This window comes from Salmo salar, chromosome 19 (assembly GCF_965601325.2).
Source record: "Salmo salar chromosome 19, fSalSal1, whole genome shotgun sequence".
Lineage (NCBI taxonomy): Eukaryota > Metazoa > Chordata > Actinopteri > Salmoniformes > Salmonidae > Salmo > Salmo salar.
The window spans coordinates 29,844,193-29,869,710 of record NC_138309.1 but is presented as its reverse complement, the minus strand read 5'-3'; the positions used below and the strand labels follow the sequence as shown (position 1 = coordinate 29,869,710).

General features: G+C 44.4%; 1 protein-coding gene across 3 annotated transcripts; it reads right to left on the bottom strand.

The window, feature by feature from the left end:
* Window positions 1-281: 281 nt before the first annotated feature.
* On the bottom strand, window positions 282-24,912 carry LOC106578698 (EMILIN-2). 3 transcript variants are annotated; one of them, XM_014157802.3, is made up of 9 exons: window positions 24,622-24,912; window positions 24,089-24,214; window positions 22,145-22,332; window positions 19,835-21,916; window positions 1,864-2,079; window positions 1,663-1,713; window positions 1,527-1,583; window positions 1,263-1,379; window positions 282-1,077 (listed from the first exon to the last, which is right to left on the bottom strand). In XM_014157802.3, exons 1-9 carry the CDS (start codon window positions 24,822-24,824, stop codon window positions 740-742), a joined length of 3,378 nt encoding a protein of 1,125 aa, XP_014013277.1. In that variant the 5' UTR covers window positions 24,825-24,912; the 3' UTR covers window positions 282-739. The 3 variants fall into 3 exon arrangements, with proteins under 3 accessions (XP_014013277.1, XP_014013278.1, XP_014013279.1); XM_014157803.3 differs by having other exon boundaries at window positions 1,527-1,580; window positions 24,622-24,911; XM_014157804.3 differs by lacking the exon at window positions 1,527-1,583 and having other exon boundaries at window positions 24,622-24,911.
* Window positions 24,913-25,518: the final 606 nt, after the last annotated feature.

Here is a 25,518-nt window from a genome sequence, read left to right as displayed (position 1 = left end):
GGCCGGTGCCTGAAAGTTTTCCATCAACAAAACACCAAATGATGGAATTTCTCATGGAAGAATGGTGTCGCATCCCTCCAATAGAGTTTCAGCCACTTGTAGAATCTATGCCAAGGCACATTGAAGCTGTGGGGGCCTCACACCCTATTAAGAAACTTTGTTGGTGTTTCTTTTATTTTGTCAGTTACCTGTATGTACAGTATTGTAATTGATTGTTCTCATAAAATAGTCATTTGAAAATAACTACAACAAATGTAAACAAATTGAACACAACACAAGCACACATTCAAACATTTCAAATATAATCAATCACTAAATGTTAATACTCCATAAATGGCAGTAGCCTGCCCTGTCTCCTCCATAAGAATCCTATGATCAAATATTTGATACATCTCTTTTTTGTATGAAAGCTCTGTCATATGATAGTACGTTAAAGCAATCTACCTGTTTTACTAAAATACCTGTAAGGCATGAAATGTTGGGCATACTACTGCCACGTTCACGTGCTAGTCGGAACTAGGAAACTCAGAAATGACCATCTTGCTAACTGGTTTAACACGACACGTGTAGAACTACAACCAATTAGCAAGTAAAATGTCATAGTTTCCTAGTTCCGACTAACATGTGAACACAGCATAAATCTAAAGTAGAATGGGTGTTTTGAGGGTGGAGCTACATAAAGCAATATCATTGGTGGGGTTCTCTTTTTTAGGGGATAACTTTGTCTATAACATGGCAGCTATTTTTTTGAGGGGGTGGGGTAGAGAAGCACGGCGCTAAATGTTGAGAGGACCTCTGTGTTCTCTGAGATGGCAAGTTTGCCTGCGGTCATGACTAAACCTGCCCTGTCCCCACGCATCAGAGTGAGAACCAGGCTCAGGGAGGCAGAGCCTCCACAGTCACAGCTGGTGGAGCCAGCCCCACCTCCTCCACCATTATCAGGCAGGTAACCGGCCGTGTCCAGCCTCTGGATGCTGCGGTTGGACACAGAGAACACCGCCTCCACCCTGGCACCTCTCTGGGCTGTCAGCACGGCACTCAGCAGGTAGCGGCCCTCCATGGGAACGTTAAAGATGCCTGGAAGACATGAAGAGGAAACCTATCAGCCACAAGGGGGCACTCATACATGTCAACTGCGAGAGGGAACATATATGAGTTGACATGACTGTATTGTCACCTAGATGTACAACTATAAAACTCTTCTTGATTATTTGGATAGGTTGTAGTTTACATCTATATTAGTGTGGTGATATAGTCGTTACCTGTGTGAGGGTCATAGTGTCCCCCATCGTTTACCAACACCTTGTTGAAGCGGATGATACCCACCTCCCCAGGGAAGGGCAAGCGGTTGAGACCAGCCGAGAAGGACACCCGCTCACCTGATACAGGGTTAAAGTTTAATCTGTCACATTGACACACATTCTCACTTATTTTTTTAAAAGTGGTTATTGGGACAATTCTTGTCCATACAGTAGCTGATTGGAATACTACAGAATTTATCTTAACAAGAGTACTAAATACCTTACCTGTTAAAGTTAAATATGGTTTGTGTAATGACAGTCGCAGAGGAATGTGGGCAACTGCTGAAAGAGGTTCATTTTCAGGAGACTCAACATTGTATATTGATAGTAAATTAAATCAAATGAGTCAAATAGCACTTACCAGAAATCACTGGTATATTAGGCTTTAAAGACCCTGTAGAGGGTGGGGAGGCTGTAATATAACGAAGATACATTTCATGAAAGAATGCAATTAATCTTGCAAACATACCTACTTGCTGGGGGTGTGTGTGTGTGTGTGTGGATATGCAAATGCATTCTGTACTTGTTCCTAGCCTCTCTTCCAGCTACCCCTATATCTCACCTGGGGCTCCAGCGAAGCCCTTGAGGGTGGACATGCTGCCGTCGGCCCATTTGGGCGGTTTGGAAGAGATGATAATTCCCGGGGCTCCTGCCTCCCCAGTCTCCATCATATGTGCTAGGGCCCCATCTGGTATTGGCCCAACAGGTAGGACAGGGCCCTGAGGGACAAGCTTGGTCTCAGTGGGATTACCAGACTCCTCCACACCTACATGAACACCTGAAAAGAGGAGGTAATGACAAACAAGGGCGTCAAAAGAAAGAAAGGATGGAGCGAGGGATAAAACCACAGACCAGCTGTGGAGAGGTCAACACGTGTTTACAAACCAGCTGGTGTTGTGATGAATCCTGACACTGATAGACAGTAGGACTCTCCCAGTCTCCCGGCCCCGTCAGCATTACGTTATGGGCCAAAAATGACAGCGAAGACAAAATGTCTAGACAAAAGAGAGGCATCAGAGAATTCCTTTCAGACAGAAAGGTCAAGCTGTCACTGTCATTACTCTTAAACAGCCTCTGTGCTTCTAGAGCGAAACCTTTTACTTTCCTTCCAGTAAAGTCAACCTTCCAGTAAAAGCTGGTTTGTGGGAACTAACACCAGAATGTAGGGCTGCCTCTATCGTTTTGGGGGCCCTACGCAATATGGAGAGAGATGTGTAGCTTTAAAAAGGTACAATATGCAGAAATCCCGTCGCCATTTCCCGGTTGCTAAAATTCTAATAGTTTACCTAATTTCAGTTTGTGACAAAACAAGCAATGTGGAAAATCATTATACCATCTAAACCGCTGTGAAATAACTTTTCCATAGCCAAATATATTGTATTTCAGCTGGTGTACAAAACAGAAAGTAAAAGACTCCTCCAAAAAATAAACTTATGTGCGCATAGAAATAGCGTACATAGGACATATCTACCACTTCTTAGACTTGCTTTCATTGAGATTGACAGATCTATAACTCCCCCCAAAAGTGACATATTGCAGCTTTAAAGTTAATGTCCTGCAATTCTACACATTTTGCCATGGGGCGTTGGGAAAATGTTGCAGTTTTAAAGTACATTTTGCTGCCATTCTACACATTTCTTCATGGGGCAGAGAGAAACTTTAGCAATTTTAAAACTAATTTCATGTGATTTAACACATTTTTTCTATGGGATAGGAAGAACATTTTTCAGTTTTAAAGTCGATTCCCTGCAGTTCAACACATTTTGCCATGACTTATGCAATGTTCATATGATATCTGAGTGAGAGTTTCTTACAAAATCAATGAGGGCCCCTGGGCACGTGTCTTGGCACGTGTCTTGCCCGGTCAATAATTCGTCCATGATTACTACAAGATAGCTGGCTAGACTAACTTACCTAGCAATCAATAAAATGTTAGCTGATATGGGCTAATTGATTGACTGTCAGTGACTGACAGAGGAAAACTGCTGTTGTAAGTTGAGACCCGACTAACTTTCTAGTGCAGCACATAGTCTGCGTACTGACAGTATGCCATTGTAGTGGCTTGTATTTTTTTCCTTATTGGCCCATTTTCGGTGTAGTTTTTAGTTACAGTATATCTTCTCTTTCAATTTTGGGGGGAATTCCACTCCCCTCAGTATTTTTTTACTTTATTTGACAGGCATGAAACAGATGGGGAGATAAATAGGTTGGAGACACGGAGACACATGAGGAAGGATAGATACGAGGATTTAACCCCAGTCTCCGGTGGGGAGGCATCATGTGCTGTGAGTGTTACCCACTTGACCACGGCTCTGCACTCTTACACCTTACTACTGTACTTTCTCTAGTCATTTTACACAAAAGTACAGTTATTGTATATAATGTTTCTCTATGCCTGAGAGATTCTGTCATTATCATCTAAACAGTGAGTAATTACCTCTCTGTCATCAGTGACCTAAATAGAGGTTATTAAAGACCGCACAAGAGATCAGACCCAATGCCAGGATAAAGTGACATTGTTGGGGGTTCTTACATTGAAATATTATTTCATTCCCCTTTATCTGGCTATACCACAATAAAACCAAGAAGTGACAGGTTCAATGGCACGAAATCTCTGCCGCGCTCTATCAGCACCATGGGCGGCGCCCTACACACTAAAGCAAGATTTCAATAAAAACCAACCAGCTGGGCCTCCCGAGTGGAGCAGTGGTCTAAGGCACTGCATCGCTGTGCTACTAGAGATTCTGGGTTCGAGTCCAGGCTCTGTCGCGACCGGGAGACCCATGGGGCGGTGCACAATTGGCTCAGCGCCGTCCGGGTTAGGGGAGGGTTTGGCCGGCAGGGATGTCCTTGTCTCATCGCGCACTAGCCACTCCTGTGGCGGGCTGGGCACAGTGCACGCTGACACGGTCGCCAGGTGCACGGTGTTTCCTCCGACACATTGGTTTGGCTGGCTTCCGAGTTAAGTGGGCATTGTGTCAAGAAGCAGTGCGGCTTGGTTGTGTTTTGGAGGACGCACGGCTCTCGACCTTCGCCTCTCGAGTCCATACGGGAGTTGCAGCGATTGGATACCACAAAATTGGGGAGGAAACGGGGTAAAAAAAACAACCAGCTACATGGTTTCAATCTATACGTTTTCAAAAGAGTTGCAGCCTTCTTGATGCTCTATGGAACTTCCTGAGTCATCGATCATTCCATTCTCCCCGAAATCTTCACGTAAGATCCCCCTAAAATGCCAGTTAGAGTAGTTGAGCTTTCCTTAGGGGTAGCATGCTTCTTCTGTGCTGACTGAACACCTTTGTCAAAGTGGAAAACGAGTTCTCGCATGTAGCTGTGGACACCCCAAAAGTCAGTCCATGTTTCAGTGTAGTAAGCACGGTAGGAATAGTGGAGAGGGGCCCAGAGAATCATTGCAGGATATCAAGTGGGGCCATTTGTACTCATTGGAGCCAGAGCAAGCGTCACTAAACCTAGCTTCCATCAAAACTGTTTTGCTTAGATCCAGCGCAGTGGTTTCACTTATTTTTTTAGAAAGTCATGCATCTCTGGGTCAAGGGCACACAGGGCCTCCACCGGCCGTTACATTCGCTGAATCGTTCTGACATTTCACCAATGACAGCGTCCAACATGCTGAAGAACAGTCTTTTACACTGTCTCTTCTCCTCTGTCCTGCTGGCCTACTGTACTGTCCACCACGTATTGCTGAGAATTTGTACTTACATAATGTTGTAATTTGCTTGGAGCTGGTGCATCAGTGCCGCTGGTACTGCACTGTTCCCAAATGGCTTCGAACTCGCTGTCACACCTCAGCTTCTTGACACACTCCAACGCACTGAGGACCCACTTTGACTCCAGTGTAAAGATCCGTTGCTTTTGCCTGGAGTAATTTGTTTGGAGGATCGAGAAGACTGACGATTCTGTACACCATGGTGGCTGTAAACTTAAAGCCGGGGTCCGTCACTGCCTTCAGCAGCCCTGTAGCCTCAAGTCTTACTTCTGTGTTGTAGGAACGCATGCATTCGAAGTCAGAGAGGAACTTCACAATGCTGCACAACTTTTAACAACTACTGACACAGTCAGTGGTGGATTTAGGTATCTTGCCGGGGGTGGCATGGGGCGCCCGCACCAAAAAAATTGAAATGGTGACATTTGCGCGATCGGTTTGCTGTCACTCATTTGCACGTCACGTCAATGATATGTCACCGCGTGGGACTGTGGGTCAATTAACCTTGTCGGAGTGGGCGCCCTGATTCTAGTTTGTGAGCTAGGCAGGCTACTGCCTGGGAAGGTCTCCCACTCAGAAGTACGAGATTGGGAAGGGAGCGGGGGTAGGTTGACATCAGGTCTCCCCACTGGAAGCCCGAGGTAGGGGGAGCGGGGGAATCTATCAAATAGCGCACCTCTAACTTTGTACAGTACTAATGCAATTAGTAAAGTCACACTACGAAATGCTATCAAATAAACCACAATTCATTCATAATACTGTGAATATATAGTTTCACAGACATATTGTTGCATTTTTTTCTGGTTTGTGTGAAATCGTTAGGAATAATATAAAACCAGTACTGCACATCACCAAGGTGAATTGGTTTAGTCTTGACTCTTGGTTGACAGTGTTGGGGGATGGGTAATGTATTGACGCTCGAGTACCAAATCAACACAAATGGATAAGAAAAGGTCTAAGCCATCAGTGACCAGTTTAGGAAAATGAGGAAAGAAGAGGAGAAACGCGCAAAAGATAAAAGCTATGTCATCTCTTTGTGTATAATATTATGCATGTAATGAAATAGGCTAGAATAACACTTAGGCTAACAAATATACACTGCTCAAAAAAATTAAGGGAACACTTAAACAACACATCCTAGATCTGAATGAAATAAATAATCTTATTAAATACTTTTTTCTTTACATAGTTGAATGTGCTGACAACAAAATCACACAAAAATAATCAATGGAAATCCAATTTATCAACCCATGGAGGTTTGGATTTGGAGTCACACTCAAAATTAAAGTGGAAAACCACACTACAGGCTGATCCAACTTTGATGTAATGTCCTTAAAACAAGTCAAAATGAGGCTCAGTAGTGTGTGTGGCCTCCACGTGCCTGTATGACCTCCCTACAACGCCTGGGCATGCTCCTGATGAGGTGGCGGATGGTCTCCTGAGGGATCTCCTCCAAGACCTGGACTAAAGCATCCGCCAACTCCTGGACAGTCTGTGGTGCAATGTGGCGTTGGTGGATGGAGCGAGACATGATGTCCCAGATGTGCTCAATTGGATTCAGGTCTGGGGAACGGGCGGGCCAGTCCATAGCATCAATGCCTTCCTCTTGCAGGAACTGCTGACACACTCCAGCCACATGAGGTCTAGCATTGTCTTGCATTAGGAGTAACCAACCGCACCAGCATATGGTCTCACAAGGGGTCTGAGGATCTCATCTCGGTACCTAATGGCAATCAGGCTACCTCTGGCGAGCACATGGAGGGCTGTGCGGCCCCCCAAAGAAATGCCACCCCACACCATGACTGACCCACCGCCAAACCGGTCATGCTGGAGGATGTTGCAGGCAGCATAACGTTCTCCACGGCGTCTCCAGACTCTGTCACGTCTGTCACGTGCTCAGTGTGAACCTGCTTTCATCTGTGAAGAGCACAGGGCGCCAGTGGCGAATTTGCCAATCTTGGTGTTCTCTGGCAAATGCCAAACGTCCTGCACGGTGTTGGGCTGTAAGCACAACCCCCACCTGTGGACGTCGGGCCCTCATACCACCCTCATGGAGTCTGTTTCTGACTGTTTGAGCAGACACATGCACATTTGTGGCCTGCTGGAGGTCATTTTGCAGGGCTCTGGCAGTGCTCCTCCTGCTCCTCCTTGCACAAAGGCGGAGGTAGCGGTCCTGCTGCTGGGTTGTTGCCCTCCTACGGCCTCCTCCACGTCTCCTGATGTACTGGCCTGTCTCCTGGTAGCGCCTCCATGCTCTGGACACTACGCTGACAGACACAGCAAACCTTCTTGCCACAGCTCGCATTGATGTGCCATCCTGGATGAGCTTCACTACCTGAGCCACTTGTGTGGGTTGTAGACTCCGTCTCATGCTACCACTAGAGTGAAAGCACCGCCAGCATTCAAAAGTGACCAAAACATCAGCCAGGAAGCATAGGAACTTAGAAGTGGTCTGTGGTCTCCACCTGCAGAACCACTCCTTTATTGGGGGTGTCTTGCTTATTGCCTATAATTTCCACCTGTTGTCTATTCCATTTGCACAACAGCATGTGAAATTTATTGTCAATCAGTGTTGCTTCCTAAGTGGACAGTTTGATTTTACAGAAGTGTGATTGACTTGGAGTTACATTGTGTTGTTTAAGTGTTCCCTTTATTTTTTTTAGCAGTATATGTTGCTTGCTATGCTATTACGCATAAGGTGACAATATTCTGTTTTCTGTCCAACTAGCTTACATAACATTGGACATAATTTCACACAGTTTCATCATGATAATGTGTGTATCCTGCAGCAAAACGACTAGCACATTTTTGATTTGGTTAACTTGAGGTGACATCATAAAGGTTTTCTGTGATTGTATTGACTAGGTCTTATGCCTAGAATTAGCCAAGGAGGTTGTATGGTTCATTTGGTTCTTTTTCTGAAAGTTTGATAAATTGTGCATAATGAAATGTATATTTAATTGTGCAACAAATGTATTTAGGGTGTCAGACTCATACTGTATTTCAATCAAAATTCAGGGGCACTTCTGAAATATTTTGGAGCACCCTCTGGCACTGGCCAGGATAGGGAGCCATCTACCTCCTCAGCCACACAGGTGTCTTCACAAATGTTGTCTGAGCCTGAGGATGAAGACCTATTTGCTTCCACTTCTCCCCAGCAGGATTCTTCAGGTGTGGGTACACGCATGTGTTTGTGTGCATCCCTGCATAACATAAACAAAATAAATAATTTCCTTTTTGCAAAGTTAAGTTTCCATATTGTAGGTAACAATGATGATTTTGTTATTACTGGGTATGTATGTGGGATGTTCCACCACTATAAATGCTGTGAATAACGTGTGTAAACGAAGGCCTTTGTGCTCTCCATTAGAAATGCCTGTAGCAGCATTCCCACCACATCCTGCTGGTGAGGATGAACCACTGTCTACAGACACTGCTGACTGGTCTTCAGTTCTGACTGACAGAATTTGGACACAACTAGTTTGCAGAGGACCAAGTGAGGTACCACCTAACTTTGTTTTCCCAAGGAATGAGAGTGATGGAAGAAGTTGCCACCACCGGTACTTCTTCACCTGCGGGATCGTCTGAGACCAGCCACCCGGACAGCTGATGAGACTGAGTTTACACAACAAAATAACCGACTTCAGTGGGCAAATGCTCACCTTCGATGGCCACTGGCAGACTGGAGAAGTGTGCTCTTCATGGATGAATCCCGGTTTCAACTGTACCGGGCAGATGGCAGACAGCGTGTATTGTGTCGTGTCGTGTAGGTGAGCAATTTGCTGATGTCAACGTTGTGAACAGGGTGCCCCATGGTGGCGGAGGGGTTATGGTATGGGCAGGCATAAGCTACAGACAATGAACACAATTGCATTTTATCGATGCCAATTTGAATGCCCATTGTTGTGCCAGCATAATAACGCAAGGCCCCATGTCGCAAAGATCTGTACACAATTCCTGGAAGCTGAAAATGTCCCAGTTCTTCCATGGCTTGCATACTTACCAGACATGTCACCCATTGAGCATGTTTGGGATGCTCAGCAACTTCGCACAGCCATTGAAGATGAGTGGGACAACATTACACAGGCCACAATCAACAGTCTGATCATCTCTATGGTCATATCTGATACTGACTGGTTTTCTGATCCACGCCTCTACTTTTTTTTTAAGGTATCTGTGACCAACAGATGCATATATGCATTCCCATTCATGTGAAATCCATAGGTTAGGGCCTAATGAATTCATTTATACTGACTGATTTCCTTATATGAACTGTAACTTAGTAAAATCATAAGTTTGGAAAGTAGAGCATGGTAGAGTAAAGAAAAGTAGAGAATAGTACAGCACTGTACAGTAGTTTAGTACAGTACAGCACTGTAGAGTGCAGTATAATTTACTGTACTGAACTCTGCTGTACTGTCAAATCTTGTGAAACATAGATGTCTGTGATTGGTTCAGATTTGGTCTGGTCCGGACCAACCAAATGTGGTCTTGTTTGGGGGCGAAGCTCATTAGAATAATAGCCAGTGTGTAGAACAATACCCAAATATGCAAATGAGGATATTGAATATTTCGAGCTTTGTGTACCTATTCAGGATACATCATGAAGAGATTGATATTCAGAGGTATAATTATGCATTTGGTACAGATCAGGGACCCAAAATGTAATTCAGTTCCCATAATTCTGTTACCAGATGTAAATCCACTTCACTTACTGTAGTTCGATAACCAAAATAGATTTGTTTCAAAGTCTAGGTGTCATGTCATAGCTTACACCCCATTCTTTCTGCAGACATCTTTGAATCTTAATTCAGGGCAGGTAGGTTTTGAAAAATGTGGTCAAAAACTCAGGGAGATTTTACCAAAATTCTGTTGCCAAACTGCATCTGCACAGTTCTTCCAGTAAGTGTGTGTTTGTAAAATGTTTTGTGGAAATAGTAAAAATGTGTCCTTGTGCATAGAGTTGTATGGTTTGTTAAACTTTTGAAATCAATGGTTTTTGTTTGGTACCATTTTGAAGTGAAAAAGTCTCAGCGTAATTCCGTTACCATGGAATTTCCCATATGTGAAAATGGCGCATTTCGACGTTTTGTAGAAAAAAGAAATAAAGTTAAGAGGTTCTAGCCGATGACATAATCCAAAGTTATATATTTTTTTAAAACATTGATTTTCAAACAGATTTACAGGTGATGTGGGGAACTAGAAACTGGATGCAGGTTTTGAAAATCAGTTTCTTACTTTTAATCCTACTGTGTGATGTCACAGAGAAGCATTTTTTAGGACCTATCTTTATAAGAAACGCGCCATTTTCACATACACTACATGACCAAAAGTATGTGGACACGTGCTTGTCGAAAATCTCATTCCAAAATCATGGGCATTAATATGGTGTTGGTCCCCCCCTTTGCTGCTATAACAGCCTCCACTCTTCTGGGAAGGCTTTCCACTAGATGTTGGAACATTGCTGCATTTCATTCAGCCACAAGAGCATTAATGAGGTCGGGCATTTATGTTCGGCGATTAGGCCTGGCTTGCAGTCGGTGTTCCAATTCATCCCAAAGGTGTTCGATGGGCTTGAGGTCAGGGCTCTGTGCAGGTCAGTCAAGTTCTTCCAAACTGATCGACAAACCATTTCTGTATGGACTTCGCTTTGTGCACGGGAGCATTATGCTGAAACAGGAAAGGGCCAAAACTGGTGCCACAGAATTGTCTAGAATGTCATTGTATGCTGTAGAGTTAAGATTTCCCTTCACTGGCACTAAGGGTCCTAGCCCGAACCATGAAAAACAGCCGCAGATCGTTATTCCTCCTCCACCAAACTTTACAGTTGGCACACTATGCATTCGGGCAGGTAGGGTTCGCATGGCATCCGCCAAACCTAGATTAGTTTGTTTGGACTGCCATATGGTGAAGCGTGATTCATCACTCCAGAGAACCCGTTTCCACTGCTCCAGAGTCCAATTGCGGAGAGCTTTACACCACTCCAGTCGACATTTGGCATTGCGCATGGTGATCTTAGGCTTGTGTGCAGCTGCTCGGCCATGGAAACCCATTTTTTTCATGACGCTCCTGACGAACAGGTCTTGTGCTGACGTTGCTTCCAGATGCAGTTTGGAACTCAGCAGTGAGTGTTGCAACTGAGTATAGCCGCTTCAGCAATCGGCAGTCCCGTTCTGTGACCTTGTGTGGCCTACCACTTCACGACTGAGCCGTTGTTGCTCCTAGATGTTTCCACTTCACAATAACAGCACTTAGTTAACCAGGGCAGAAATTTGACAAACTGACATGTTGGAAAAGTGGCATCCTATGATGGTGCCACGTTGAAAGTCACTGAGCTCTTCAGTAAGGCCATTCTACTGCCAATGTTTGTCTATGGAGATTGCATGGCTGGGTGCCCAATTTTATATATGTGTCAGCAATGGGTGTGACTGAAATAACCTAATCCACAAATAGACACTGGTATGGTGCTGGAGAAAATGAATATAGTATGTAGTTGAAAATTGGTGGAATTGCCCTTTAACCATTAGTGGGGAATATGCATAACAGACCCAAGATCAGTGTCCAGGCAGGGGCAAACTTCAGCCTACTTCTACAACATTATTCTCCTGAGCAGTCTGAATGAGACAACAGGCAATATGTCCAAACTCTTTCAGAAAGGGACTAGGCTCTACATTAATGGCATACCTGCATACCAAGTCACCAGGCTGCCTATCCCCAAAATCAACACTAAAACTTTTTAAAAGCCAGAGCTCCTATCTAGGATCAACTTCCCCATCCCCAACCTTAACCATTAGTGTGGAAAATGCTTAACTGAAACTAAGATCACAGTCTAGGGGCAGCTTCACCCTACTCCCTATTAAACACTACGCAGAGAAAGGACTACTAGGAACCTGTAAAACACCACAGGAGGGACTGAGGCGCATTTACACATGTGACGTTTAGTGTCTGTGTAGTTGTCGGCTGGGTCTGGATGACTCCGATTGAATGCCAATCTCAGCCCCAATCCCAGGGTAATGATTTAAGGATGGAGCTCCAACGTGTGTGTGCATGTGTGCACCATGATTAAAGAGGTGGATGTAAACAATTGCAGCTGGCTGTAGCCTTGGAGGGAGTGTTACAATGTATCCGGAAAACCCTACACTCACAGCCGGGCCATTCGCACAGTATTCCCTCCACCAGTCTGAGGACACGTAAGAATCCGTGTGGTCACCCATGTTACATACCACATCATAACCACTGTACAGCAGTTTAGTACCACAGACAAGATTTACGAGTCAGCCAAAATGGACACGATCCAGAGCCTGGGATTTAGGAATAAATACATTCACTCCCAGAATTTGGACCTAAAGTCTACTTTCAGGGGAAAAAGTGATAATTGAACATCTTCATCTTAAACCTTTAACAATTAATATATCGCATTCGTTTAGTGGGATGGCGCAGAATAAAAATGAGCAGTTACATGGTGGTTTTATCAAGAGACTAAAGTGACGTGTTTACTGCAGTGGGAGCCCAGTGATTTGTCAGAAGGCCATGCTCATAAAAACTAAATATTGTCCTCCTTCACCGACCGCCACTGCTCTGGACTATCTGGGCCAGCACCTGTGATGCTAGAGCTCTGCGTCGAAAATGGCACCCTTTTCCCTTTATAGTGCACTTCTTTTGACAAGAGCACATGGGGGCCCTGGTCAAATGTAGTGCACTGTAAAGGGAATAGATTGCCACTTTGGGACGCAACCATCTCTCTCTCCCAGGGGTTTCACACTTGGCCAGTGCGTCGGACTGTCATCCTACACCCTGTCGTATTTATCATAGGGTCATTGACCTGAACAATATAGAATCTGAGGCGGCAGAAGAGGTTCTCTTTACTGGCCATAACAGAACCCTTAAGTGTTGTGTTGTCTGTAACAGGCTTTTAGTAACCCGAGGCCACTCTGTCAAACACAATGAAAAGGATGTGCTGTTATGTACGCATACTCACTTCAGACACAAACATCTGCACATTCACAAGATATCATACACACTGAGGAAGTAGTACTTAGTATAGTGTGGAGATCCCATTGTCAGGAAACCTCTGGGTGGTGGTGAGGCAAAGCAAGGGTGGGCATATTGCATGTGTGGTTCTCACAGACACACATGGGAGAACACACATGCGCAAACACACACACACACACACACACACACACACACACACACACACACACACACACACACACACACACACACACACACACACACACAGCTAATCTCTGGGGAGTGATTGGTAGGGTCAGGAGAGACCTCAATAGCTGCTTGGTTGTCACTAATGGTTTGGGAAATTGCCTTAAACTACACTTTTGATAAACCTAACAAAATATCTTTCTCCCGTGCACGGGTGGATAGGTTGGCCCTGTAAAATGCGTGTTGTTTTGTAATTGAGCTCCAAACCAATGAACACAAAACATAAATACCCGAGCCAAATCTGTTAGCAGTTTGGACTTGATTTTCAGACCGGTCAACAAGCCAAGCTAAATTTGGCATTTGTCAAGCCGGGATTGTCAGTCAGTGAGCAGCCAAACATACCATTTTAGGAAAATCTGATTGTTGAAAGGAAACAATCAAGATATTTATTATCTAAACCATTGAGGAAAATTGAGGGTCCCAAATCCCTAATCTCGGTCCCTTCATCCAGCGCTTACTCACGCTCTAACTTCAGGGTGTGTATGACGTCATGGCAGTACAGAGCAGAACATGTGGCTCAGGGGAAAGCCTTGACTGCTCGCTGTGTCTGCGTCCCAACTGGTGCCCTATTCCTTCTGTAATGCCCTACTTTTGACCAGGGCCCTTAGGGCTCTGGTCAAAAGAAGTGCACTATATAGGGGATAGGGTTCCATTTGAAATGCAACCTGTGGGCTACATTTTAACAAACCTAACACAGTGGTAAATCTTAGCGCTGGCGTTTTAGATTCGGGGGTTTTGCTATTTTCACAACCGGAATTATAGATGCAGTAGTGAGTGGTGGCGCAAAAGGGCTGGGTTTTGATGAATAAACAAGTTGTGGGTGTGTCGATGCCCCTCACTGGCCAATCAAAACATGTGGTTGCTTCAAGTTGTGTTTACTTATGCATTGCTTTCTCATCAACTCCAATTCGAATGTTAGTCCATTATAGCTTAGTTCGTTAAATAGCCTGCCCCATATTTGCTAAATATATGTTAAACATGTCTGCAGTCCACATTGTTGTAATTGCATTGCTGCAATATGGACTTACATTGGTAAACATACATAGGCTAGAGCATTCACACTGATATAGGGGCTATGCCTACTGTAAATAGCAGTCTGGAGAGGGGACATGCCAAATGTAGTCAATAAGCAAGATTAAATTCACTAGGCTATTGATAAGGCCTAAAAAGAAAGTGTATAATTCAAATCAAATTCTAACAATAAAAAAAACTGTTTTAAATAGGCTGTCTAAATACAGTTCCAGGCACCATAATTGCTCCCCGTGGGTGTATAATACAGACAAGGAAACTTCGACTATGGAGGGTTTTACACACATCCAAACTTTTCACAGCAGCTGGATAAAGATCCAATATAAAGAGGGGGAATGTCCACTCACCATTATACTGTTCGCAAATGTAATGTTTTATAAACATCATGGAACCATCTTACAGATCAGATTTGCACTTTTCCAGAACTAGTAGATGAAATTGCATTGCATTTGAGCCATGTCTGTCCTCACCATAAATTCATGGACGGTCAAACTTTCTAAAAAGGTTGGTTTTTAATCAAATTAAACAAAGAAAAAAAAAAATGTTCAACCACTAACAATATTTTTTTTAAAGGATCGGGTCAGATGCATAAATCGCTTCTCTCGTTCCATGGCACTGTGTGTACACGTACTGTAGGCCTAAATGTCTTTACATATAACATTCGCACATCTATTTTTTTTATTGAAACTTTATTTAACTAGGCAAGCCAGTTAAGAACAAATTCCTATTGACAATGACGGGAACATTGTTCAGGGCCAGAACGACAGATTTTTACCTTGTCAGCTCTGGGATTCGATCCAGTAACCTTTCAGTTACTGGCCCAATGCTCTAACCACTAGGCTGCCTGCCACCCCATACAAAATGCTAGGTTCCCGTTGCCTACGTGCGTAGCAGATTCTCAAAATAATCTGCCATTGATATGACATTATAGGATGAGCGAAATGTTGGTATCTATGCTACAAAAGTCTATGTACCGGGGGGCTAGTGATGTCTCCCGCTCTCCCCTCCCGGAGGACCTGAGCTCTAGGACCATGCCTCAGGACTACCTGGCCTGATGACTCCTGGCTGTCCCCAGTCCACTTGGTCGTGCTGAAGCTCCAGTTTCAACTGTTCTACCTGCGGCTATGGAACCCTGACTTGTTCACCGGACGTGCTATCTTGTCCCTGGACCTGCTGTTTTCGACTCTCTCTACCGCACCTGCTGTCTCGACCTCTGAATGCTCGGCTATGAAAAGCGAACTGACATTTACTCCTGAGGTACTGAGCTCTTGCACCCTCTACAACCACTGTGATTATGATTTGACCCTGCTGGGTCATCAATGAACATCATGAAGAACATTATTGCCTTAATGGCCGTCACTCATTTATAATCTCCACCCAGCACAGCCAGAAGAAGTCTGGCCACCCCTCAGAGCCTGGTTCCTCTCTAGGTTTATTCCTAGGTTCCTGCCTTTGTAGGGAGTTTTTCCTAGCCACCGTGCTTCTACATCTGCATTGCTTGTTGTTTGGGGTTTTAGGCTGGGTTTCTGATGTAAAAAGGGCTTTATAAAAACATTTGATTGATTGAGGTATGTGAAGTGAATAAGGAAAAGCATGAAGGCAAAAATATTTCAAAGGATTCTCAGTAGACCATTCAAAACTCCTTTATTTTTAGGCTACTTTTGGCTAATGGCCAGGATAAAAACATGCAGCTGTGTAACGCTGCTAAACCAGCCTTGATTAATTAAGGGGAGGGTAGGCTATCCTTGGTTTTTAATCAAATTAAATGAAATGGGGGAAACCAATATTTTTTTCTATGTTTCTAAATATGAGATTCACCAGGACAAAAGGCACATCTCTCCTTCCACGGGCACTGTGCGTCATGGCTGGATAGGCTGCACTTCCGCTCTCAAAATCCATGCCATTATCAACTGTGTTACTGATAAGACCTGCTTAGTGGGTCTTAAAAACTTCCCATTACAGCTGCATGAAATTGTCACTTTTGCACTTGCTTTTAAGGACACAGCTCAAATGTTGCCACCCGTCCCACCTCAGCGCAAGCGAGCTAAAATTAGACAGGTAAAATGCCAAACCTGGTGTCAGGGCTGGAATATGCCAGTGTGACAGTTTTTACATGATGAAATGGCAAACCAACGTGCATTTGACACTTGCGCCTCCTTAGTGGCAGTCAAAAATAGAGCCCTGTGTTTTCATTTAGAGAGAGGAGAGAGACACGGCCAGGCCAGTGTGCTAAACAGATTCAACAACACCAGAGCAAAAGGGTGCAGGGAGATATGGAGAGAGGGATGGAACACAAGGGCACTGGGGGGAAGAATAAGGAGGTAGGAGGGTAAAACGGCATCCAGTCTGAATAACGAGCTGCCCTCTGAGGGGTACTACCCAAACATTCCAGCTGACAGAATAATGATTTTAAATATAAGTTGTTACAAGTGAAGGGCGGGCTACTGACACTTCATTTCTTAGAGTCTCCATATGCACGTTTCGCACGATGGGAAAAGTGTGACATCTGTCTTTCTAAGTAAGACGGTTATTAAGGCTCACACTTGACTTCCAGAGCTACACCCAGGAATGAGAAACAGTGGCTCCGATCTAAAGTCTCTACCTCTGGCTTCACAGCCAGGACCAGGGCCCCTTCCCCATGGGACTTCCAGACAGGAGCGTGCAGAGCTGCTCTGTAAACCAGTAAGTCATGTTGAGCTGTATTCAGAAGAGGCACTATGCTCATAAATGTAATGGAGTGTGCTTCTCGTGCGTTTATTCCCAGTTGAGTCACCTGGGCACCATCATTTATAACTTAGTCCATGTCCACACTAGTTATCTGTCATGTAAAAGGATATGGGGGTTTTGAACTCACAGATGACCATGGGACAGCAAGATTAGTCACGACAAAAGTAGTTACTACAGAAATGCATGCACGCACACATGCATGCACGGTAATAATCCCTTAAAGCCCAGGCATTGCTTAACACAAACCGGGTCTATTAAAAAGACCATGTGTGTTCAATCATTGCTGCCGCCTCGGAGTCAGAACGCAGTGAGATGGAAATCCAGCTTCCCCTCGCTCTCTCTGTTCTCATACACTCAACTAACCGTCCTACATTCAACACAACTCAAATTGGCCCCAGCTGCAGCTCTGAAGTTGATCTTATTAGCACCATTTGATTGTAATCTCCAGTCTCTGCTACTGGAACACCTGGATGATGGTCATTTCCATGTAAAAGGACCCATGAGCACCAACATGTGAAGTTTATAAGAGCAGGTCAAATCTGGTGTCAAATCAAAAGTAAGAGTAAGAGAAAATAATAAAAATACACATTTTTCAATCATTTTCCATCCTAAATATTAGCAAAGGCTTTGATTTCTGGTCAAACGGAAAAGGGGTCTTAGAAAACATCTACCAGAAAGTATTCAAAAAGTATTAAAAATACTTCAAAACCCAATAATGTTGAAGTAAACAACCCTGCCAACTAATAACAACACTTATAGTTTTGGAGAAATGATTTGCCTTGTGTAAGTTTAAGAACAATTGCCCTTTGCCTTGAAATTCTGTTACCAAAAACCTGCATATCGTGAAGATATTTTCAAATTTCTCTCCTTCATGATGAAAATGAAAGTTCACAGAAGTAACAAGTAAGGGTAGATCTACCAATTAGTTAGTTTTTACTGATATCTATTGGTTTATGAATTATTAAGTGGTTAAAACTCAATTCTGTTACCAAATCGGTAATGGAATTTCTGGAAAATCCATAACGGAATAAATGTAATTGAATTGGCTACAATGGGAAATCATAGTAACAAACCACCGTTGGGACACCTGCTTTACAGTCCTCCCTTCCACTGGCTTACGGTTACGTTCAACTCAAAGATTTTCTTTTTCTTTCTGGTGTTTAAGGCTCCTGAGTAGCACAGCGGTCTAAAGCACTGCACCTCAGTGCTAGAGGTGTCACTACAGACCCTGGTTCGATTCCAGGCTGTATCACAACCGGCCGTGATTGGGAATCCTATAGGGCGGTACGCAATTGGCCCAGCGTCGTCCGGGTTAGGGTTTGGCCGGGGTATGCCGTCATTGTAAATAAGAATTTGTTCTTAACTGACCTGCTCAGTTAAATAAAGGTTAAATTAAACTCCGCCTCGCTCTCGCTAGTTAATGTCACCTCTCCCGGCTCTTACTGACACCTACCCATGAGCCCCCTCTCTTTCCATTTACTGTATCATTCTTATCCACTGAGCACTGACCAACAAACAGACGTCCATGGATGCTGAAAAGTAGTTGAAATTTGGTCCACCCTGGCCTTCATTTCAACGTCCATGGATGTTGTTTTTGGTATGGTCAAGACAGGCTTTAATTTCAATGTCCACAGATGTCGATTTTTGGTCCCGTCATGATCAAAACTAAACCAAATCATAGATGGAGAGCACAGTACAGTAAAGTAAAAATAAGTTGAGTAGACTATAATTCAGTACAGTATACTGTACTGAACTCTAATGTAATGAACTCTACTCTAACTTGTGAAACAGACATCTATGATAGATTCAGATTTTGTCCGGTCAGATTTGGCCTGGTTCTCCACCCCCAAACATTAAAATAATAGCCAGTGTGTAGAATAATACCCAAACATGCAAAAGGAGGATATTGCATATTTGTACCTTTGTGTACCTATTTAGGATACATCACCATGAAGAGAATGACATTCATATCCATAATTATGCATTTCTGTGATGTATAGATTGGGGACCCATTCCGTTCCGCAATTATGTTACCAAGTGTACTTCACTTACTGTAGTTCATTAACCAATTTTTTTTATTCTTCCCCAAAGTCAATGTATCATGTCATAGCTGACACCCCATTCTTTCCAGAATTTTTGGAAAACATAACAGAATTTCTGTCAAATCTATTTTTTTTACCAAACTTTACATCTGCACAGTTTTTCCAGTAAGTGTATTTTGTAAAATGTCCAGGGTAACATTTTTAAAGTAGTCCTTGTGCATAGAGTTGTATGGTTTTTTAAAATTTTGAAATCAATGGTTTTTGTTTGTTATACATTTGAAAGTGAAAAATGTGATTCTCAGCGCAATTCCGTTTCCGTGGAATTGCCCTTATATTGTAGTGGTCCTCTGTAGCTCAGTTGGTAGAACATGGTGCTTGCACTGCCAGGATAGTGGGTTTGATTCTTGGGACCACTCATACGTAACATTTATGCACGCATGACTAAGTTTGGAAACTGCTAAATGGAAGCAACTGTGGAGTCAACATGAGCCAACATCCCTGTGGAACGCTTTCAACACTTTGTGGAGTCCATGCCCCAACGAATTGAGTCTGTTCTGAGGGCTAAAGGGGGTGCAACTCAATATTAGGAAGGTGTTCCTAATGTTTTGTACACTCAGTGTATGTTATTATTATTGTTATATTACTGCAATGTAACCAGTAGGAAACGTAGCAGGAGAAAGTTGTCGCAGGGGAGATGTAGGTTTAAGAACATATGGGCGATATAACCTGGAGTATTGGAATAATCATGCAAATTTTAAGCAAGCAAAGTTGTCAATCTCAATGTCAAGTCTTACCAGTGTTCTCAGGCCTGGTGGTCAGATGATGTAGGGCCTGGGTGATGCCCGAGTAGTGGTCCTGGAGGTTCTGGTATGTTCCCTTCAGTCCTCTGATGTCCTTGGCGTGGGCTTGCAAGGTGCCGTTGATCTGGCTGACGCAGTTCCACAAGCCGGTCACATGCTTGTTCAGCCCCTCCTTGATCCTGTGCAGGCTGCTGGAGATGGGTTCCAGCCTACCACACACGTTCTCCAAGCTGGTAACCCGGCTGTCCATGCTGGCAACATCCAGAGCTATGCCCTCGGTCCTGTTCCTGCAGTGGTCTGCCTCAGCCTTCACCTCCTGGCCCAGCTCCTCCAGCCTGGCCCTCAGCTCCTCTCTCTGGGTCAGGTGGAGCTCTAGCAGGTCCGTGGCCTCCTGGTCTGGCCCTGCACTGTTCAGGCAACAGGTGTTCAGTTGATGGAGCTCCAGGGACTGCTGGCTGAGAGAGAGACCCAGGGCTGACAGAGAGCCCTCCTGCTCTCCCATACGCCCACTAAGAGCTCCCAGCTTTTCCTGCACATCTTTAAGATTAGCACTTAGAGAGACACCCAAGTCTGACAGAGAGCCCTTCTGTACTCCCATACGCCCACTGAGAGCTCCTAGCGCTTCTTCCACGCCTGTAAGACTGGCACTGTGGTTCAGAAGCTGCACCTGGAGCTCCAGGGACTGCTGGCTAAGAGAGAGACCCATTGCTGACAGAGAGCCCTCCTGTCCTCCCATACGTCCTTTAAGAGCTCTTAGTTCTTCCTGCACATCTGTAAGACTGGCGGTATGGTTCAGGAGCTGCCCTTGGACAAACTCTTCCATGTCTCCAAGACTAGCTGAATGCCCATTGATGCTAGACTGCATTGTGTCTAGGCTAGTTCTGTAGACCTGGAGGTTCTGTTGAATGCGCTCTATGGCCGGTTGGTCAGACTTGCACTCTGTAGAGCACAGCTGTTCTAGGGAATTGAGTCTGTCCTCCAGAGCCTGAGCACTCTGCAGTGCCTCTAGACCAGTCTGAGCCCCACATACGGGGCTGCTTATCTCCACCAGTAGAGTGGTGACCCGGTCCTCCATGGAGCTCATCCTGTCCTCCATAGCCTTCTTCAGGTCTGCGGCCCCCTCCGCCCCCTCTCTCCTCAGCTTCTCCTCCAGGAAGAGGCTGCGCACCTCCTCGCTCCTCTCTGACATGTTGAGACGGGCCTCCAGCTCTTCCACACGGGGCAGGAGTGGGTCAGGCTTGGACTTCTTCTCTAGGCTGGACTGGAGGCTCAGCTGGGCCTCAGCGACCCGGAACAGCTCCTTTCGCAGCTCCTCCACCCCTGGAGGGGTTCCGTCTCCCCTCTGTGAATTAGGCAGCTGGTTCTTGAAGTCCTGGAGCTCCTTGCGGAGGTCCATCTCCTTGGACTCGAGGAGCTCGGTCAGGCTAAGGTAGCTGTTCTCCTGGCCCGCACACTGCTCCTGCACCGACAGGATCTTATAGTCACATGAGTTCTTCAGGTCTGCCATCTTGATCTCCATGCCCTCCATCATCTCGTTCTTCAGGGTGTGGAATTTTGTGTCCACATAGGCGCGCAGGGTCGCATCATTGGCGGGTGGGGGTGAGACCGGGCTGGCCTCCATTAGCAGGTGGAGCTGTCCGTCATGGTGGTTGACTCTGGCTTGGAGGTCATCCAGTACATTGCTCTTGGTGTTTATGGTGTCGGTGAGGTGCTTGATCTTGCTCGTGAACTTGTCAATGTCCACCGTGTTGTATTCTTTTTCCAGGGAAAGGCCCTGCAGCAGCATGCTCTGCTGCTCCCCACGCACGCTGTCTGGCTGCCGCAAGACATTGAGCAGCGTGACCAGCATCTTGCTGGTGTCCTCCTGCAGGTCCACCCTCAGGTTGGCCGACAGGCTGGTCATGGCTGCCTGCATGTCTAGAATCTGCTGGGACAGACGCTGTACCACCACCTCCAGCTGCTGTGTCGTCTGACTCCCTCCCTGGCCCCCCGCCGGCCCTTGGCCTGTCTGACCTCCTGGCTGCCTCCCTGCCCCCCAGGGGTGGCCACTCTGACCCCATGCCTGCTGTCCCGGATCTACAGGGGGATTATCAGATGGTTAGGATAAATCCTCTTTTCATCTCGGAAACTTACATCTAATTGTGGGTGTAATCTATGTTTAACATTATTACATTAGTGCAAAAACATTCCTAAACGAATCATATGAGAAAACAAGCATACTAGTCATGTATGGGCTCTATATAGGGTTTAGGGTCAGGTATCTGTCTCTACAAGGCGAGGTAGGTTTGAGCAACACTCCCCTACCCTGTGTCTCTGGGACGTGATCAGGGGCAGGAGGCAGGGTGGGCCGAGGCCCCAGCACTGTCTGACTGGATGGGATGCCTTTCAAGTCTTTGCAGTCATGACCCTGGTGCCCTGGACAGCACCTCCACTCCAGCTCTGTCACCAACTTATAGCCAACCTTATACATGGGACGGAATTGGGTCCGATACCTGGAAAAAAAGAAAGATGGCAAAGAAACGGATGACAAAAAGGTGCATTCACATTTTCTACAATGGGGGAGATCGTATTGATTTAACTTGACTGGCAGTCCTCACAAAGTAGGAATTTTTATGATATTATTTTTATGATATCGTTTAAAAACAGATTTAATCAATATAACCATGAAGGATATTGGGAACATCTCAAAGGAAAGACTTCAACCCCGACATACTCTAGCAATTATGAGCACAACATAAAACCCCCTCAATGTTATTCTACAGTGACCTTCTGCTTTCCAAATTTCAATGGGCCTTTATGTTCATGAAATATGAACAATGCTTTGTCAAGCGATAACGATCTGTTTATTTATGAGGACAAACTCCAGATGGGCTAGCTAGCCAGTCACACTCCTAATTAATCACGCACTCCTTTTTAACGCTGCTTCATATTTTCCACCTTTCACACCCAGTCATCGTCATTGGCACCAGGACATTATCTCAGAGCTGGCTGCTTGTTGCCCAACATGATGTTCAATAATAACACGCATGAAAGCAGCCAACCCAGGGAGAAATGTGTCAGATGCCTCTGATGTTGCACAGGGGGGCTGTGAGTAACAGTGCCAATGCATGCCAGTACAAGCAGTTGCTTATTTACAGTTTAGGCAGATAAAGGACCTATTCTTCTCAGCTGCACAATCCTTTATCCCCCCTTATCTACCATAAAGCTCAATGGCTCGTTGACATTTTACTCGTCAAATAGACTATAAAGAATAAATCAATCAAATTCACTTGTCTGTCGTAAATATTGAATAATCTGATGATCGAAAGGGGTGAAGGCAGATTACAGAGGATGACGGGACAAGTAGGGGCCTATGTCCTGGGGGTATCACTACACACTATCCCAGTCAGTGACCCAACTGACCTAACAGTGGGTGCAAAGATCACATAGATATTTACACATGTTTAGTTGGTATGCCAATAAACAATGCAATCATGTAACAGTGTTTTGAATACTATTTCTGAGACAGTCTCAGGCAGAGGATGGGACCAACCATGGATCCTCAACACTAGAGAAATGGTAATGGTGTCTTTTTGTAGGCACCCACTCCGCCATTGTTCGTTAGACAAAGCCTATGAGGAAAATGAATGGCATTTTTGTAGGGTTTTTGAATAACTGCAGAAAAGATGGTCTGTGGTAAACACGGGCTTAGATCTTATATGTTGTGTTCTATGAAATAATATTCATCAGCTAATGTCAATTTGTGAATTTGAAGAAGTTGTAAAATATAAAAAGCACAAAGGCTTCATAATTCATAAAGGTTATGTTAAGACTGCTATTTTCTCATAGAACAAAACATAAGATTTCCTGAGCTTGTGTTAACCTCAGACCTTATTTTCAGTGTTTATTCCAAAACCATATTCTTTCCCATAGGGATGTCTGAATGAACCAGAGGTAACTCATTTCCGGGTTTTAAATCTACACCCTGGCTAGCTCTACTGTTTGAAACATGGAATGAACGTTCAAAGTTAATGTTGCGTTCAAGTGCTAGTCGGAATTACGAAACTCGGAAATGTCCGACTTGCGACCTTGTTGTAGTTATACGGGTGCTGCATTCAACCAGTTAGCATGTCGGAAATTTCAGAGTTTCCTAGTTCCTACTAGCACATGAATGCGGCATAAGTGTTCAAAGTCATCATACTTGATTATGTTGAGTCACTGCTGTAACACCGCTCTTTAGACTAATCAAAATAGCAGCACTACACTTACATCACTTGTTGCGCGCAGATGGGCTGATGCTTCGGGCAAGGCGCTGACTCCGGCTGCACAAAGCTCTCCGTACCTCCCACGACCGCACAGCTCACGTTCTTGTGCACAACGTATGCACACCAGTTTCTGGAAAAGCATTTATTGTGTCACACAAAATGACGACGAAAAATGCTGCCTATTCAATAGAAAGTTAGTCGAATAATCAAAATCATTCTATAGCCTACCATAAATATGTTGATTTCATTATTTTATGAGATTGCAGCGAAATTGTACATGTCAATGTGTATTCCATTAAAAAAAAAAGCTATATATGTAGGCCTATATGAATTAGCTTTTTTTGTTCTGTCAATGCTAAATAGAAACACACCTAATTCAGTATAGGCCTACAGTAAGAGGCATAAGAAATAATTAAAATTGGTATATTCTAGACAATTTAGACTATTAGAGACAATAACCATAAATTGTCACAACTACACACAAAAGTATCAAATTACTGTATAAACAGTATAAACTTTACTGAAATTTTCACTCACTTATTCCTCTGTCTTTGTTCTGAGCCAGAGTATGCGCTTCCCTGGAACATGTTATACCCCTGGTTATGCCGGGACCGCGTTCCATAGATCAATGGAAAGGTGAGCAATAAGGGAAATAAGGCACTTTTTAGGATGAATCCGGTGGGAAGGCACTTCATTTTTAGACAACGAAAATAAACAACAAGTAGACAAATATTAAACATGTATTTCAAGCATTGAGGTTAGACGTTTGCTCCCTCTCCCAGCAGCAGCTCGAAAGGCTGATAATGAAAACTTAACTTCCAGGGTGCCTGTAGTGTGACGTTTGGGGCAAAGCGGCGACCCCCCCCCCCCCCCCCCCCCCCAACCCCAACACCAAACCAAAGAAAAATGCGCTCCAAACTGAACAACCATCCTTTTCCCACTTTCCTCTCATCACTCATCTGCTTTAATTTGTTCTGACGCCATATGTCCACCAGATGCACATGCGTTTTGCCATATGTTGCTTTTGCAGGATGTCTAGCCCGCATTTTCCGTACTTGATGCACATGTGCTTCACATGGCTGCAGAACGGGTTGCAGAATGAATATGATAATTTTCGCCCTGTTCGACCGACACTAATAATGAAAACAAATGAAAGTTATTCTATCTACTGGTTTCAACGGCTGACAGAGCTACTAACAGACTGGCGTGCACAAGGTCGCATTGCAACAATTATTTTACTTTGTTTATATTATTCTGTCACATCAATACATTGAACTGTTGGTTCCAATATAAGAGTACTGATTTCAAATCACTAGCTTACCCTGCAAGATAACATGCTAAATTACACACAGAACAGTTCTGTATTCATTTTGCATGCCATTCTGTTGGCTGATTTGCACTACCCATATATTGGTAATGATGAATTGTCCCAGT